The sequence below is a fragment of the Mus musculus genome, chromosome 4, assembly GCF_000001635.26.
Source record: "Mus musculus strain C57BL/6J chromosome 4, GRCm38.p6 C57BL/6J".
In the NCBI taxonomy this organism is placed as follows: domain Eukaryota; kingdom Metazoa; phylum Chordata; class Mammalia; order Rodentia; family Muridae; genus Mus; species Mus musculus.
Window position 1 is genome coordinate 102967266 of NC_000070.6, and position 18728 is coordinate 102985993.

The window sequence follows — 18728 nt, forward strand, 5'->3', positions numbered from 1 at the left end:
GCATTCATATCCTTTAATAAATTAATATTTAAAAAATAAAACAAATGTGAGCTAGCGCTAACCAGCATTTGCAGTGAAAGTTACCTAAACACCACAATTACCAACCGCTTCGCATCTGCTTTCTGGGTAGATGTATTGTAAGGACTGTGTTACCCTCTGTTTGTCTCACATTGCTGTGGCTCCTTAGAATAGGGAAACGGAAGCACATTACGCACGTAGGGGAACAGATACAGTTAGGCAGAGCTAAACGTTTGGAGTACGTTCTAGTTTAGCACTATCTGGAAATGTGGCATCTGTTGAGCAAATCCTTTGTGTGTGAGAAAGCCCTTCCTTTTATTTTTTTAGGAATGCTGAACAACAAAGAATATTATGGAAGATTCCCGATATCTCCCAGAAGTCAGAAAATGGAGGTAATTGTAGTCACGGGCTTAAATCTGACATAACTTACAGGTATTGGCCAACTATGAACCCAAAGCCACGTACCCCTAGAAGCTTTGTTAGTCTTTCTTTACTTACTAACATCTATCAAAGCAAGTTGGCTTTTAGGGGACCTTTCTCTCTCCTTTCCCACCAAGCCCTCAACTCCCACGTAGACCACGGCATGAGTCCGCCCTGTGTCATGTCCCCGTAGATGCTTTTCTTTCTCCCTCTGATGTAAATCACAGGCTGGAAAGGATGTAGCCATCCTTGTAGCACGTCACAAATTTCAAAGTACCGCTCTGCTGACGTGCCCCGACCAGCTGCTCAGGCTCCTCAAAGATGCTTTGCTCACTCTCATTTTGCAAACAAAGAATACGCTGCTTCCTCGGCTGCCCAGTCTTGCACAGTTCACCTCAAGTGTGACTTCAAAGTTGCATGCAGAGTGCTGCCAACTGCTGTCTTGCGGTAACGCTCTTCTTTTAAAGGCGTAGGTTCTTTACTGGCGAGATTTCAGTTATCCGAAGGCCCGAGCAAACCTTCCCCGCTGGTTGTGCAGTTCACGAGTGAAGGAAGTACTCTCTCTGGCTGTGACATTGAACTTGTTGGAGCAGGCTACCGGTTTTCACTCATTAAGAAGAGGTTTGCTGCAGGTAAGTGGGTAGCTCTCCCTCCTCGAACAGGAACTGGCTGTGATTTCTCTGCCTCCTCACAGCTCCTATCCCCACAGCCCATTAGAGAGCAAACTGATCACTGAATTAAGTACAGATGAACTGGCAATTCCAGCACAAAGGTTCTGGCTGCTTGTGCAGGGTCTGTTTCTCGTGGTGGGCTGAGCCACCATTCCCACCTGGTTGATCTGTATATTGATTGAAGTCAGTGGGATAAGTCCTGCCACTGTATAGACAAACAAGATTGACAGACTAAGTTTTGACTTGAACATGTATTTTTGAAACAGGAAAGAAAGCATAAAAATGTGTGGCGGAACAACATTATGAACTAACCAGTACCCCGGAGCTCTTGACTCTAGCTGCATATGTATCAAAAGATGGCCTAGTCGGCCATCACTGGAAAGAGAGGCCCATTGGACACGCAAACTTTATATGCCCCAGTACAGGGGAACGCCAGGGCCAAAAAGGGGGAGTGGGTGGGTAGGGGAGTGGGGGTGGGTGGGTATGGGGGACTTTTGGTATAGCATTGGAAATGTAAATGAGCTAAATACCTAATAAAAAATGGAAAAAAAAATGTGTGGCGTACCAAAGGCAGGGGAGCATTAGATTCCTAAGAAGGGATTTTTGGTTTTTTTCCACGTACCTAACTTTCTGAAATTTAGACAGGCTAAGCTAAGGCCTGGGAAGATCTGATTTTTTTTTTTTTTTTTTTTTTTTTTTTACTTTAAAAGCAACCTTTAATGTGTCTATGAGATGGCTCAGCAAGTTAAAGGCACTGACCTGACCATGTGAACCTGGAAGCATGGGTTAGGTCCCAATGTGTAAGGAGAGAAAGCAACTTAAAATAGTTGTCCTCTGACCTCCCCATGTGTACTGCCTCATACATTCTCACACACACGCACATCATGTATACACATACTATAATAATTCTTTAAAAAAAAAATAAGAATATGTGTAGTTTTGAGTTGGTGAGATGGATCAGTGAATAAAGGTGCTTGCCACCAAGCCTGATAACCCAGTTTGACTCCTTAGAAGTTGAGACAATGGAAGAAGAAAACCAGCAACCACAAGTTGTCCTCTAACTCTCTAACTCCCACATATGCGCCAAAGTATATACATTCTCCCTCCCTCCCCACCCCCAATAGGAAGGTAGATAGATAGATAGATAGACAGACAGACAGACGATAGATAAATATCTAGTCTACAGATATGAACTGTTTGCCCAGGAACCGGGTATGGCACAAACAAGAGTGTATAGAGGGCAGGAGCTCCCCAGAAATAGCGACTGCTCTTGTCAGTGGCTGGCACCAGTAGAGCCTTACACATTTGAAGCCAGTATATTACCACTCCCCTCCTCCTCCTCTGGGACCTGTTTTCTGTGCCTGCTGTTCTGATGTAATTCATTATTCATTATATCCCTTTCATTCTCAAATGAACTAAGTCCAAAATAAACATGAGCAGCTTCTCATATTTGGGGACAAATCCCTGACCCACCTGAGCAGGATCCAGAATGCTTGGCAAACTGTCTGCAGAAATAGAAATGGTGATTATGGGTGTGGAGAACTAAGAAACCTGAAAACCTCACCGCATCGTAGGAGCGCGGCACTCTGAGCCTGCAGGGTTTGGTTCTGAGGTAGAGCAGGAGCAATAGATCATCTATAGAGCTTGTGGATGACATATTGATCTGTGATCTTGTTTTGCAGGAAAGTACTTGGCAGATAACTAATAAAAGGTCATGCAAGGATTTGGAAGATCCATGCCCTGGAGAACTGTTGTTTGAGAGACATGTTTTAATCTGGCTTGATGAACACAAACCGATGTCCGTACTTGGGGTCTGTCAGCTGGAAAGTCCCGGCATTCAGCAGTGACTTCCGGCACCCAGTACTGTGCTGCTCAGTTCTGCAGTATTTACTTATAGGTGTAATATTTGTTAATGGTTTTAAAATGTAATTATTGTATTTGTAAACTGTACCTTCATTCCAGTAAGGCAGTTAGACACTTGGGTTTTAGCATTTTCCATTCCTGAAACGGATGTAATAATTTAATAGTAGTACTGTTGAACGGCACAATGCTTACAGAGATACAGCGCATTTTGTCAATATATAAAATTTAAATATAATGTTGATAGTTATCATAAAGGGGGTGCCACACATCGAGAACCTTAAACAGAACCAGAAACAAAACACCCAGCTAACTTTCCTTCACTCTTTACTATGTTTCCCTCTAGTGCTAAAGAAAACTTCTAGCTTCAGTTTAGTGGGTTAAATTCACAAACTATTTCAGAGGAAAAAAAATTCTAAAGTTACAGCCTATTCAAAGAGAAACATTAATTACCACTTTTTAAAGAGCTTTTTTTTCAAACTGCAAATTTCATAAAAATGCAAACTGTGTAAACAGGGCCTCTTATTTTTATAACTTGTGTAAAAAGGGAAAAGCAATTCATATTTAAAGTTTAAGTATATTAAATTATATCCAAGAGGGCAGAGGATGCTGAAGTCTGACCTGACCCCAGCCCCTTCTGTGCCGTTTAGCAAATGTGGAGATTGCTAAGTCATCGCATTAAAGCCAACATGATTTTTAAAGTTTGAGACTTTATGTAGCTGAACTGGTTAAAACTTTTGCACAATTGCTCGGGACACAGGGGCCTCTCTCGTCCAGCATCCAGGGGTGGGTACCTTGTTTCTTCTTTACTCATGAGAATCAAAACACAGAGAAGGATGGAGGAAAACAAATAGTCCCCTGGTCCATCCAAAAGGAGAATTCTAAACTTATCATTTACATCTTTGGGGGGAAGGAAGAAATAAACTTTATAAATGAAATTCTATTCACCTTGTTATGAATATTTTTGAATGATTTTAAGATTCATCATATACAACTGTGAATCTCTGCCGCTCTTGGGGAATTGAAAGCAGAGTCGGGACAGTGGCTTTGAACATAGTAAATGCCACAGTTCTGGGAGTGGGGGACGGTGTCTGCCCCACCGGAGGGCAATCAAAGCAGTGTCGTGTGAGGCCTAAAGAAGAAGTCTTCCAGTAAACCACAAGTTATTTTAAACAGAAAAGTTCCTGTTTGGGGCTCTCCCACTGAGTTGGCCTGTGTAGCATTTGCTGCTGAATCACATTTTGTATCCACTCAAATCTGACAAGGAGTGGTCAACTCCTTTTCAATTTTAGAATCAAATTAAAAATTTTTTAAGTCTTACTTCAACAGTGAGATTGTGGTTGGCAGTTGTTTCTAGTGAGCTCTGTAGATTTATCTATGTTCTCTTCGATCAACGCTTGCTACCAAAAGGATGTCCAAGAGGATTTTTACCTGCAAACAATTCATTTATTTAAAATAGGCTCCTGCCTAATTCCCCAAAGCAGTCCGGCTTTGAAGGTTTTTTGAACAAACTAATTTGTTGACCAAAAAGTTTGGCTTTGAAACCGAAATAGAGAAATAAAATGTAAATTTTAAATCTAATAGAACAAGTGGAAATGAAAACACTTAAACCAATGGAGAGTATGAAGCAGAAAAAAAAAAATGAAGCTGATCTAAAATGTGATTATACAATGTTTTTAAGTAGTCAGTTCATGGAAAAATATTGAATATTAACACAAAGCATATTAAAAATATGTAAATATTACTGTTTCTCATGTCTTTCTCTTTATATCTTATTTTGTGAAGTTTTAGAATGAATTGGTCATTAAGTATGCAGTGTTTCTTTCCAAAGAATAATTTTGTTGATATTGTAAAAATGTAATTAAAGATAGAGATTTGAGTAGTCTCTAACATTATTCAAATGTTTCCAGGAACCAAATTGGAAAGTATGAAGAAATCTTGTAATCCCTTAATTGACTATTGTGAAATGAAACGACAGTTGGTGATCTCAAAATTAAGACGTGAAAATTCAGAGCTTCAGTGGGGAATGGGTGGTTCCTTCCAGTTCAGATAACAACAGTTGCTCATTTCAGAGATGGAGATGTTGGTGCTGTTTGGTTTTAAGCTTGTGCAATTTCATCTTCTGGTGAAGCTCTGTGTGCAGCACTATAGGATAAAAATTCATATTCTGAGACAAGGTCCAAGACTAGGCAGACCAGGTCTCAGTTATCAGTGTCAATCGGGTCAGGTTCCCTTTTGTCCAAACAAAATGGGTTAGCTCATAGACAGATGGTTGGCAGGACAGTAAGCTAAATTAAGACAATTAAGAGCAATTTCCTAAACACTCTGACTTTTAAGGCTGATAGAAAGTATGCATGTTTTATTTTGGTGACATGGAAAGTATGTATTCCTCTTCAAACCAATCCCATATTTTTATGAAATTTTCCAAAATAAATTCCTGTTTAAACTAGTTTCCATTTTATCATAATGGGGACTTGCCACTGCTTATCTGAAACTCTCTGAGATCCACCGACGGCTAAAAGGAGCGTTCCCTGTATGCCATTTGGGACGCCGCTTGCCTCGAAAGCCTGTTCCTGTGCAAATGGTGACTGGAAAGTCCAAGAGCAGATGCTTGTGCATTTCGGCAGTGTGTATACTTCTCCCCTGTCTCAGTCTGCAAAGTATCCGAGCCGTCCTCACACACATTTGCACCTTTAATTCTTCTTTTGAAGGAAGCAAATCTACCTTTGCTCTGCCAGCGATACCTGATGGGCAAACGCAGATGTGCCCCTGCCTTCTTCTCACCTTTATGGTGAGAGTGGATCCATATGCAATTTTCACATTTTCCTTAATGGGACTTCTAATTTTTTTTTTCTAACAAGCTTGTGCCTAGAACCCTATATAGCAGAATGTTGCCAAGCAGGGAAGGGGCTTCTCCAGACCCTGAAACATTGCATCACAATATGTAAATGATTCCAAAGTAACTTCTAACTCTGAAGACGTACACTTCTACTTAACCCAGATAAACTACCTTCTGAGACTCTAAGAACATGTGTAATAATAGTGGTTAGCTGCTGTACAATAAAAAATAGCAAAATGGCTGTACAGTACGGTGTACTGTGAGCCCTCCTCGGCTGCCAGACACTGCAGATATCACTGCATTCTACCTTAGACTCCAAAATGGCAAAAAGCCTTTTCAGTCTGTGTTTTCCCAGCGATGGTATTGAGGCTTGGGTTGATTCATTTCCCCCAAAGTGTCATCACAGCTAGTAATGACCTCAATTATCCTGACAATAGAATGAGTACCTTGCTGTTTCATCTGGTTCCCTTTGATAAAACCATCAACTTGAATGTCAAGACAAGTGGCACTCTGTAAAGTCTGCATTGAAAGTGTTAAAGAGAAACTTGATAAGATAATCATTTTAAAAGAACGGATGTTTCTCTTCAAAGGATGAACTGTGAGACCCCTTGTTTCCAACCAATCATAGTAATGATTTAAATTGAGGCCCTTTTACATTCAGAACCTAGCCAGACTGCAGTGAGTACCAGCAAGTCTTCATCAATCTCTAGGGATAAAACTTGGGAATCTATACATTGAGAAGTTCCCAAAAGCTGAGCATTGTGGCCCTAATAATTCTCTAGAGCACTTTTTACTGCTCACATTATAGTGGACTTAAGCATTTAATTTCTACGATAAATGCTATTTTTCTAATGTTTTCTCCCAATTCAGTCCAATTAATAGTAGCTCCTGGCTTGCAAGACACACTCAGACAGTAAACCTGGAAACTGACTTTATTTCACAAACTCTTGGCTTTATAAACATAGATAAGCCTCACGCTGAGAAGAATTTTACCAATTTTTGCTTTGCTTTGTCTTTCCTTAAACGAAGTACAGGTTGCCAGAGAAAGCTGAATGATAGTAATATATGCAAATATACACTAGAAAGAGAGAGATTAGAGAGAGAGAAAGAGAGAGAAAGAAAATATGTTAGAGATTTCTCTTCTCCCAAAGAGGATGTATTTTGCAAAATCCCAGTCAAATATATTTATTTTGTCATGTGACCTTTTTCTGTTGAATTACTTCTAAAACCTAAAATTGAGGGGTTTTTTAGTGGCATCAGCGTGGGCCAGAATATAGCTTAGAAACTTAATATAAGGCAATGTGATGGTCCCATGATGCCCCCTCCTGACGTTTACCTTAACCAATGAGTCAAATTGTTAGTGTAAATACTTAAATCAAGCCAAGTGGCATTGATTAAGGAGACTCTTATAACGAACCTCCACGATCACTCTCTGAATTGATCTCAGCTTTATTCGACTTGCCCCCCTCCTTGACCTTTTTGCTTGTGTTATGTTGGTTTTGTTTCTTCGTTTGGCACACAGTGTAGAACACAACTCTCTCGCTTATGAATTACCTATGGCTTCTCTCGTGTTTCATGTTAATCCGTAGACTGAGGAGGAGGAATGAGACCAGACTGCTCTCTTTACATCTTCAAATATTAAAAAGGAACAAACAAAAAGTACTGGCCTTCTTCACCCATCACTGCTCTGGGGCTGTGCTATCTAGAGTAAGCCAGAGACACATTGTTAATGTCCAACTGAAATAACATTCCTTCTTGAAACACTGTCAATTCTTATGATCAGCCTTTTAGACTGGTCCCATGTTTAGTTTCTGCCTTCTATCCTAAATATGTGTAGTGCCGGGGGCAGGTGTGTGTGTGTGTGTGTGTGTGTGTGTGTGTGTGTGTGTGTGTCACAGATTGTGGACATGTATCATGGATATAATAATTTATTCTCCAAACTGAACTTCTGTCTTCCTCCCTTTATTCCCGGAGTACATTTAGCCTGTGCTAAACACATCTTTTGCCTCATAAGAAAAAAGAGATTTCAGTACAAAGCCAGTGCAGATTAAAGTGACCCTTAATGCTGTTTTAAAGAAAAAGTGGCATATTCGATACTACATCCACCAGTATTTTCCAAATCATGTTTGATTTATTAGCACAAGCAAACATTCATTGTGTTCTGAAACAACGTGGTCCTGTGTCACAGCTGTCTCTCTTCAGATATGGGCAATAACTTTCAAAGTCCTCATGAAACTTAGAGTGTCCCTAAACTGGTCAGGGTCTTTTTAAGTATAAGAGTAGCCCTTAAAAAGCTTTAGGAAACGCCCCGTCTAATTATAATTCACAGCTCCATCGAAGGATATGTAAATCAAATTATATAAGAAAGATCATTGTAGCTTTAAGGGAATTTTGCCCATTGGAAGTGAGTTGTTATGTGTGCTCACTAATATCTTTCAGTGAGTTTTAATTTTATTTTCTAAAGAACTCTTAACCCCACGTGGAAATTGTTTCACTTTTTAAAGATTTGAATCTCTGATCAATACTTCAAGCCCCCATTGTTGAAAGGTTGAACATCCTTGGAGTAATTGACTCTAGTGAAGACTCTTTAGTTATCGTGTCAGAATCCTGTTAGAGCCATGCTGATAGTTTTACGTAACTTTTGGACTGCTATGAAAACATTCTCGTTAGAGCCAAATGCAGTGCACTGTTTTCTCAGCATACACTCAGAGGACTAACCCTGAGGTAGGCTTCGGTTTTTGGTTTTGTTTTTTTTTTTTTTTTTTTGTTATTGTTGTTGTTGGTTTTTTTTTGGGGGGGGGTTGGTTTTTTTTTCTTTTTTACTTTTTAAAAAAAAATAATCATTTTTACATAAAATCAAATTTAAAAGATGTTTATTTAAAATTGTTTGTAGCAGACAGAAATGACATTTATGTTTTCTGAACATAATTCAAAAACTTTAATCCCCTCAGAGTCTGTGAGTTATTACCTGAAAGACAAGCTACCCATAAATTTCCCGCTTCCTAGACTAAGCATATATTAATTCCACCTGACTCAGCCAACTTCATTATCTTATTGGCATCTTTTCTGGCAAAATGAATCTCATGTATTCGTCATCACCTTAAGCTAGTTAAAATAATAAACTGCAAGACTGCCTCAGACCACCCAATACCTGGTGTTTTTCTTCGGAGTGGCTGGGATGACATTTCTTAAAGCTGCATTGACTCCACAGGTTGGTGTTTAATTACTGCTTTTTAAAATGAACATGCATGGAAGAGATGGGTGCCTCTCCCTCTGTCTTCCTACCCCTTCCATCCTCCTGCATCCTCCTCCCATCTCCCCCACACACACCCCCACCCCACTTGGCCCCTTAACTCAGTCAAAGGGACCTGGATAATTGCTGTTGAATGATCATTTTGGAACCCAGCAGGAGCTGCAGCGGTAACACTAGAGCCCTCCCTACTAGCAGAGGAGGAATTTCCAGGGCTGATTTTAGGCTGTTTGAACACTATTGTGTTTCAAATGAAAAGGTTTTCTCATTAGTTTTTCCCTTGTGTAGGGCAAAACCTCTGAATGAAATGACCAGTTTGAATCATCAGTTCCTAACAAGTGGCAGTGTAAGCCATTTGGGTTTTACTGTTAACAATAAGAAACTAAGAAAGGCATCACAGAGAAATGTTGCTGTGTTTCTAACTTAGAGTTATGCAATCCATCGGGTCAGTGAAGATGTTTATCAGTGTGTACTTTGACCTGGTAGTGGCCTTTATTTCAGATTATCCGTGACCCACGTAGCAATGTACACTGACTCTCTGTATAATCCTCTGCTACATGTACCATCGCACAAAACATCTCGGGCATCAAATATTCACAGAAGAAACGGTGTGTTCAAATATTCAAGTATATTTAAATTTTAGTCAGAAAGTCAGTGCCTCGTCTTTCTTCCCTCCTGCTCATTTCAACAGTGTGTGACTTACTGGCCCAGTATGGCTTACTGCTTCCTGTGAGCTCAGCCCGGCAGCAGCAGAGGCTTGCTCCCTCTGACGACCCACCGCTATGAGCTCTCTACAGGGCAAGCAGGACAGAAATGCGGCTGAACTGATTGAAGATAATAATCATGATACCATCTCCATATCACTCACCTTATGAGTTAGTAAAAGTGTGGATATCATTTTTTGTAACTGGTGATTTTTATAAATGTCCTTGCCTTCATAGTCCTTCCAGTCACCCATCTCACAAAATCTTGAATATGCAATTATTCTTCATGACACATTACTGCAAATAGGGTTCCCATTTGAAAATGCAGTTTAATGTAAGTTGTTATTGAATTGTGATTTTTTTTTCCTGGAAAATAAATGGAAAAAATATGAAAATAAACCAAGCTGTGAACCTTTTATTTCCTGCACCTTAAATTTTTACCTACATTTCTGGAAAATGTAATTTCATAATTAAGGAAAAGATGGTAGGCCCAAGGTCTAGCAAAGGCAAGAGCTTTCAAGTGAGAGGAATTCAATTCCATGCTTAGAGACCCAAGCATGTTACATCATAGTTGTAAATATCCTCATAAAAATAAAATAATATAAAATAAAATATAAAATAAAATGAATAGCGGGGTGTGGTGCTAGAGAGACGGCTTAGCTCTAGCTAAGAGAAGAGCACTAGCTGATTTTCCAAAGGACCCAGGTTCAACTCTCAGGACCTACATGGCAGCTCACAACTGTCTGTAATTCCAGTTCCTGGGGATCTGACACCCTCACAGAAACATTCACGTAGGCAGAAAACCAACGTGTGTAAAATAAAAATAAATCATAAAAATGTTTTAAAAATGAATAACGGGTTTTCTACAACAACAGGTCTTTAGGTTTAAATGAGGTAGCAGCTATTGGTCACTGAGCAGATATCAACCTAGTTGGTAGTAGTCAGTGGGCAATTCTTTCCTGCTCTTATCTTTGTGTAAACAGGGCTAGGGACTGGCTTTAGAGCCCTTAACACCTTGCTGGAGTCCCGATGCTAATTACCGTCCTAGCTCCGGCGGACCAAGAGAACATTTGTCAAGCATCCTGCTGTATTCTGTGGGCGGCGTCCTGTCTTCGTTCCTAAATACCTTCACCACAGCGCTTCTGCAGCTTCAGTAGTCTGGGGTCCTCCGAGGGCTTGAAGGAGCGCAGCCTGCTTCTGTAACCAGCAGAGTTTTAAATCCTGTGCTCCTAGGTGCGTCCTTTAACGTTCTAGTTCTCGGTGAGCTACTTCTATAAAATCATTTTGTGACAGAGTTTTGTGGCAACTGAACGGCTGCACAGCATCTGTTAGCAGCGGGGGGGGGGGGGGGGGTGAAGAGTGTGGGGGGGGGGGATGTGGGAGGGGGAATGGGCAGCTTCTAAGTCTTCAGGTCTGTTCAGGTCTGGGTTGTCCTAGAAAATTTGCACGTTTCCCACTGGCATCCCTGACGTCCTCAGGGGGAGAAACATGATACAGGGCTCTGGGGGCACATGTTCACAGTCAGACCTGGCAACCGTACAAGGCAGCAGGACTGGGAAGGCTCCAGAAGACAGAGATGGTGGGATTCCTAAGATGGCTCGGAGGCCCATCGTGCAGGGGAGGGGCGGCCCTGGCAGTGTTTGAGGAGGTCACCCTGGAGACGCCCTAGGTGCCCACAGGGACTGCTCGACCAAGCGATGCCGGAGGCAGCAACCGGTCTTCTGCAGCTCTGCTGAGGACGATCCCAGGTCCTGGTGGTCCGACCTGCCACCCAGTGCAGAGCAGGTATGTGCAGGCTCTTGGGGACAAAGCGTCCAGGAAAGGAGGCTGGGGAGGAAACAGCCTATGTGGGGGAAAAGGCGATCTCTTCATCCAGCCCAAGAAAACCAGAAAAAGTGGTCCCAAGTTTGGTCTTCAAAGCGCGGTGAGCTCATCTCATCTGCAAATGCTGGTCGCCAAAGGTCTTTGCTACTTCCCTGCACTTCTGGGGACCTCTGAATTCCCATCTGGGTTCTCTCTAGGGAGAACTAGTCTGAAAGCCGAGTTGGGACCCGCTAATTTTCGCGAACTGACAAGCATGGGAGGTACCCTTACGTTAGGAATGGAGCGCTTAGTTCTTCTGGAAGGGAAGACTCAGTAGAGGCACGCTTTACTATTGAGTAAACTACTCAATTGAGTAGCCGACTATTGAGTAAAGCAAGGTGAATATTCCAAAGAGACAAGCACAGGTTGTGAAGGGGTCCGGAGGGCGCAAAGGGCTCCTCCTAGAGGAATTCAAAGTTTATGAATATTTATGAGATAGATAGCATATTCATGGCGTTAGGTGATAGGTTTTTTGTTTTTGTTTTTTCTCCCAACTTATAATAAACCTGACCTCCCTTTTAGGGAATTTCTTCCTATGATTTCTAGAAAGAGCCCCAAAGAAGGTCAAAATCACAAAACAAGGCCATGGTCTTAAAGTGGGTACACACTTCGATATTGTGCATGTGTAAGTCGATAAGCTGATGCTTTCACTTAGCGCTCTGACTATCAGGAGACTCCACTATCATAATACAGCTGTCGTTCTCTTGGGTAATAGACCTCTGGTTCCCCCTTAAGGCTGTTTTAGTGCCACAATTGACCTCATAGCTCTGTTCCTTGCAATTTTTTTTTTAAACTGAAGTTTCACGATGAAAGATGGGGCCAGGTTTTCCAAGACTGGTAGTCTCCACAAATAGGAAGCAGGCCCAGCTCTCTGAGGAACTGGGAACTCCCAGTGCCACCTCTCCAGACTGTCTACTGTATCCAAGCACAAACGCTCCCACCACGTTGCCTCCAACACCACGACAGCAAATATTAACTAGCGAGCTTATAACAAGATTAGATTCAGAGAAAAATAAAAATGTTGGCTTGCAGCGCAGGACAGCATCTTTCTATAGTTGCCCATCTTTCCAGCGTGACTTTCTCCCACTCCATCAGTTAAGCATTTGGGCTACAAATTAGTCTCCTTGTGTGAATGATATACACTACTGAATAGAAATTGTCCTATTTCCAGTTGTACTGGCACAACAAAATAATTACTTACACTACACATTATTGCTCTCCGGGAAATCTCAGGACCCCCTTCGAAAGGGTCATACAAGCAGCGGGGTCCTCCGCCTAGGATGAAATCTAACTACAAAAACTAAAAGGTTTTCATATTTTTCCCCTTTTTTGCAGCATCAGTTTTTCCTATAGTCTGTGACAATGTCAGCATTGGCTAAAGAGAAACTGTTTCTTGCAATGAAGAAAAGGGGGAGCATGTGTTCCCCAAATAATCGTGAGTTCCGACAGAAGGAAGGTCACTGGCGCATCAAACAGTGAGTACCTGGATGTCTAGCATGTCCAACTGTGAGCAATGTTTACCAAGAGCCAAAAACATTTTCCTAGGAATGGAACAAGGTAGAAACTGGCAAATACGGGGCTCCACTGGTCCTTGGAGCCATAATTAAGATGAAAGAGGAGGCTTACATTGATGCTTAGAGCATGTTTGGTGCTTTCAAAACTACCTCTCACCATGTAAAAAACAAAAGCAAAATACAAACATCTATACTGCAGACCAGCCACCCTCACAAGCCCCTTAAATTCTTCTCAATATTATGAAACTGCATAGTTGTATAGTTTGTAATCATCATCACTGATTTAATACAAATTTTGTACTATATTTTCAGTCTTTATTTATATCCTCTTAAATGGCTATATAATATTTTATGAATGTGTAGCCAGGATCAGTTTATCATCCCCACATGATTGGACATTTTCAATTTGTCGTCTTCTTCTTTTTCTTCTTCTTCTTCTTCTTCTTCTTCTTCTTCTTCTTCTTCTTCTTCTTCTTCTTCTTCTTCTTCTTCTTCTTCTTCTTCTTCTCACTGTTTTGCTTTGCAAAACAGACCAAGGTTGATTACAGTTGTGGAAGACAAATCTTTTTATTATCAAAGTGCTTCAGCTGGCGCCCATGCTCATTTACAATTTGACCAAGCCAGCTCAGTCAGTCAACATGTTCTCCAGGAAGGGAGGGAGGATTAAAAAGAAAAGAGACAATTACACAACACTGTAGCATGACCCCATCCAGTTCTGAGGCTGAAGCGGGTTTACTTTTTTCCAGTATGCTTTTATATCATTCTAGGTACATACGAAGAATATGGTCAGTCCTAAGGCATAAACAGAGGTGTTAAAGGAACAAACAAAGCACAGACAGGGTAGGTAAGGAACAAACAAAGCATAGATGGAAGGTCCCAAGATTACTGTCGTCAGGGTCTTAACAAGACCCATCAAGATACAAAGAACACATTCCTCAGCTGTATTCATCCTGAGCCTACTTCCAAGTCCTAGCCCAAAGTCAGATTCCTGCCAAGTTTCTAGAAGAGGCCCCAAAAGCGCTCCACAGCAGTTCCACTTTCAGTCCTACAAGTTTGTAGACTGCTAACACAGTCTTGTTTTTATTTTTATTTTTTTTACATGGTTGGAAAACTGAGTATACCAGAACAGAAACCCACTGCAGGTCAGAGGAAGGATGCTACAGCTACAGTAATTAATTCCTGCTTCTGAGCCTCAGCAATTCTGGCTGTTCCTTCTTAAACCACTACAAGTGTTCTCCCATGCACTCTCTCTGTCTTTTGAGGTTGGGGCATTGGTGAGTAAACCCAGAGCCTCTGGCACATTCTACCACTGAGCGACACCCCAGCCCTCCTTCTGTGTTTACCTCATGGCTGCTAACTTGCCCAGACTGGACTTGGGCTCTCTTTGTTCTTCCAAACCACGGTAGAGAATCATCTGAAATCAGGGTGTGGTCAAATTTAAAGAACTAACTTTGTATCTGTGCAGGAAGGGAGAGCTCTTATGTCATGCACAGCACGTGTGTGACGGCCAAAGGTCAGCTTTCAGGATGTGGTCTCACTTCCATCATGAGGATTAGGGGATCAGATCGTGCCAGGTCATGAGACTTGTCAGTACCTGTCTTTAACCGCTGAGCCATCTCATAGCTCTAGTTTGTCCCCAGCAAACCACGATTCTTACAGTATTGGTGATTCTCTTTCATGTGCGTCTTCAACTGGTAGGAAAGTTATGAAATATTAGTGGCTCTCTGGTGGAGATGTGATTTGACATTGACAATGTGTCTGGAGATGATACATCTTTTTCTTGAAAATTAATTGAAAGCACCTTTTCAAAAACTAATGTCAGCATTATAAGTCATCTCCTGAAGGACACTCAAGACCTGAACATCATCTCGTTTACCACCCCCCTCCCCACCACACACATATACACACATACACACATACACACACACACACACATACACACACACACACACACATCCTGCTAGGTCCTTTCGTTCTTTCTGTTTTACTGTGGAATAGCTGAGTCTTTCAGGTCAAGCAACTTGTTACAATGGCAAACATCCAGTCCCAAATTCAGAGAGAGGCTCCAGGGACCCCAGGCGCTGCCCCATCCTCCCCACTCCTGTGGGCATGCTGCCCTCTGTCTGGCCGTACCGTGCTCTCCCTCAGTGTTCTGTCTGGCCCCAGCCACTGTTGGAACCCTACTCCTTGTATGAAAGGTTCCCCTGTCTTCTGCTTTCCTTCCTTCTCCTTCCTACCTCTTCAGGAAGCTCAGTTCCTATCCTTGACCACACCCATCTGTAACCTGAGGAGCCACTTTTCTGTCTGTCTGTCTGCTCCTCCTTTTCTTCACAGGCCTGTGTGTGGTGGGTTTGGTGGTGGTAGTGGTGAAGGTACTGCTGCTGTTGTAGCTGCTGTTGTTTTGCTTTGCTTTGCTTTTTGTTGTTTCATTTTGTTTTGTTTTTAAATCTGGCTCCCTCAATACACTGCAAACTCACTTGTCTTTGTAGCAGTAGACACAGTGAGAAGGAAAGAAAAGAAGAAAGAGTGCGGGTAGATCTACCGGGGATGTGGTCAGCGTGGATTTATTCTTTCGTCTTGATTTTTATGTCTTCAGTTCTCTGAATTGTGACTGATGTCTAACTGTCATCCTGATAAATGTGTGAACGCCTCCTGTGTCATGAGAGGAAGACTGAGTGTGTATTCAGCGTTGCCACTGTCATCTGTTTTCAGAATTGGATCTTGTTTGTTCAAGTTATAATTTATAATATATTTTTAATGTTTTCTGAAAGAAAAAGGAAGCATCTCTTTAAGGCTGTATTTTTGCTGCTCAGGCTGGTCATAAAGTCGTTAGTTATTTTGTGTAGCTTGGATCAAGAAGGACCCCACTGTACCCAGCAGCAAAATAAAACCTCTTAAGCTAGGCCCCCTTATCCTAAGACACACATCTGGGTACATGACTTTCCACTCTCTGTTTTTATCTACCCCACTGGGAAATCTGAACTTGACTTTTCACCTAAACAATTTATTAGAAGAGAGGTGGTAACATTCGCTGAGGTTTTAGCATCAGTCTCAGCTCTGCTTCCAGGAAGTTTCCAATAACAGGGTCTGGCAAGCCATGACCAAGCACCAAGTCTAGTCTGGAACACGGATGGCTATGGTTTCCCAGCTAGGAGCGGTTATTTCATAGCTGAAAACAAAATTTAAAAGAGTACAGTTTTGTGGCATGCAAATATTGATAGAAATCCAAATTTCACTGTCCATAAATTATGGATTGTAGAGCATGGCCTGCCTGCTCAATGCAGTGTCTCCAGCGGCTTTGCGATCGCAGCAGCAGCAGCGTCTACCCACAGCAGCAACAGAAAGCATAGGGCAGGCAAACCCCAAAGTCCCACTCTTGGACCTCTTCCAGAAATGTTGGTCAACATCTTCTCTACTAAACAGGTGCAGGCATCATCCCCATTTCCAAATAAAGAAACAGCAGCTCAAGCAGGTTGAGATGTTAAAACCACCAAGATAGCAAATAGAAAGAAGTCTTTTATTACCTGCATATTTTCATTGCACAGAAAGTGGCAAATCCGTGTGTAATTTGCACATGGCTCCCTTGTTCACTGAGATCTTGTGTTTTTCACGCATGAGTCCAGGCAGGCATTCATGCTGATGGTTTACTTGCTGGAACCTCACCCTCAGGTAGACATTGAACAGCATTTGCACAGATGCTGTCATCACTGGTCCTTAAAATGGAAACAGAAGGCACAAGGTTGAGTCACTTTCTCCAGCTAATGCGGCAAGCTATCTGGACATATTAGCTCCAAAGCTAGCAGCTCTACTGTGGGTTTGGGCAAAGAACAAAGACTAAACGGTCTTTCTTTTGCCTCAAAGCAAAGTTCTCACGATGCCACAGAACAAAAACCATGTGTGGACCCCACCATTCCCCACAGAACTGTATTGAAGGCACCCAGCACAGCAGGTCAGCCACACTATGTTGACTTCCCTGTGTTATTTACTCAAGATCCAGGGAGCCTCTAGTACCCGTCAGCTACTGTGTCATGTATTAGGCGTGCAGAATACCAGAGGGGTCTAGCGTAGAGATCACTGCTGTTCCAGCAAACTGAGAGCTACTTGGGAACTCCTTCACAGTCCACTGGGTATTTCAGTGAATGATGGAAAATGCAACCCTCGTGAACTTTGTGCAAACCTGCAAACCTGCTCAGGTAAACAAGCAGGGCCAAGTAAATTGACATGGACTAATTTATTCCAGGATTCCAAGCCATGAGCCTGTGCATCAGAAATTAGGTTGGGCTATCCTTTCTTTGGATCCCTGATGGGAAAGGCTAGGAGACAGAATACCAAAGGGATAGCATGTGTTATACTGAAGTTTGCATCGAGCTGAAATGCAGCGTAGTCCCAGAAAGAGAGAGAGACAGAGAGACAGAGACAGAGAGACAGAGAGAGTGAGAGAGAGACTTGGAGAAGATAAAATGTCACTTTCCAAGTGAAACCACAGGAAAATGTGACAGCCTCGATGTGCTTCTCAGACAAAATATATATATTGAATAGAGGAAATTCTATTTTACCTAAAGTTATTTCCATAAATGGGGAAATGATGGGGGTTTTTGTTTTTGTTTGTTGTTTGTTGTTTGTTTGTTTGTTTAAGACAAGCTAGCTTGTAACTCAATATGTTGATCAGACTGGCCTGGAATTTTCAGTAATCCTCACAACTGCCCCCTTAGCTCTGAGAAAAGAGCCACTATAGCCTTGGATTTTTGAGGGCTTTTAGTTCTTGTGTCTGACAGATGGTTTTAGAGAGGAAGCAGGTCTGGTACCTGGTACCATTTACACAGGCATAGTCCAGAAGGAAGGCAGAGAATGGGAAGCTGGAAAGCGTAAAGCAGGTAGAAAAAAGCATAGGAGAGCCTGTCTGGACTGCGAGTAAGGAAGCCCCGCCCCCACGCACTACAGACCACCAGCACTGCTGCCACCGCCCCATCCTCTCCTTGAATCTTGAATCCATACGCCTCCACCTCAGCCTCCCAAGCGTTGGGGTCGTAATTACACACTACGAATCCCAACACGAAAACATAAACCACAAAAGAAAACTAAAACTTTTTTGGTAAGTAGAACATCAACAAAATGAAGTATTTTCACAACGTATATAATAATATAGTTAGAGAACTGCTAGAATATCTATCCACAGGTATAGCGTTGCATGTTAACAATAAAAGGGGAAGCCAGTTTTAAATAGAGTCAGAGGAGATGGCAGTGCCCACAAGGGGAGTCTAAAGGCCAAGCAGAGTAAGAAGAGCTACACAAGCACACTGGAAAACCAGAGATGCGTAACTTAGAGCAAGGTGTCTTCTACACCCGTGCTGATAGCAAAATGCTGGCAGACAGAATAGCAAACATTGCTGAGGGCAGTGAGAATAAAAATAGATCCAGCTGTTTAGTGCACACATCATCTGGACATTAATAATATATAAATAAATAAAATAAAAATAAAACATTAAGTTCTGTAGAGGCAGACAGCTTAATTCCTTTCATATCTCCTAGTATGACATCTCAAAGACAGAACAGCACCTGCGCACAAAACTGTCCTTCATGGACTATTTT

General features: G+C 41.9%; 2 protein-coding genes and 1 long non-coding RNA gene across 32 annotated transcripts in view; 2 read left to right on the forward strand and 1 right to left on the reverse strand.

Annotated features, from left to right (window-relative positions):
- The window catches only part of Sgip1 (SH3-domain GRB2-like (endophilin) interacting protein 1), a 236125-nt gene extending 225964 nt beyond the window's left edge, over nt 1-10161 (forward strand). For 19 of the 30 annotated variants that reach the window (XR_003955025.1, XR_376359.4, XR_376365.4 and 16 more), the window contains 2 exons: nt 346-1070; nt 2792-10161. Coding sequence is in view for 11 of the 30 variants with exons in the window: in NM_001285852.1 (NP_001272781.1) it covers nt 346-410; nt 906-1070; nt 2792-2814 (253 nt within the window). In the remaining 19 variants the exon portion in view is untranslated. The remainder of the gene's footprint in view (nt 1-345; nt 1071-2791) is intronic. The other 11 variants (XM_006503427.4, XM_017320403.2, XM_006503428.4 and 8 more) reach the window with 2 other exon arrangements.
- Gm12709 (predicted gene 12709) overlaps nt 1-18728 on the reverse strand; it is a 22490-nt gene continuing 3762 nt past the window's right edge. The window contains exons 2-4 of the long non-coding RNA NR_040444.1: nt 16664-16852; nt 9927-10128; nt 1-1314 (exon numbers count right to left, since the gene is read on the reverse strand). This is a non-coding gene — a long non-coding RNA (predicted gene 12709). The remainder of the gene's footprint in view (nt 1315-9926; nt 10129-16663; nt 16853-18728) is intronic.
- The window catches only part of Tctex1d1 (Tctex1 domain containing 1), a 26892-nt gene continuing 19601 nt past the window's right edge, over nt 11438-18728 (forward strand). The window contains exons 1-2 of the mRNA NM_001374706.1: nt 11438-11547; nt 12961-13100. Of these exons, the coding sequence (NP_001361635.1) occupies nt 12988-13100 (113 nt within the window). The 5' untranslated portion in view covers nt 11438-11547; nt 12961-12987. The remainder of the gene's footprint in view (nt 11548-12960; nt 13101-18728) is intronic.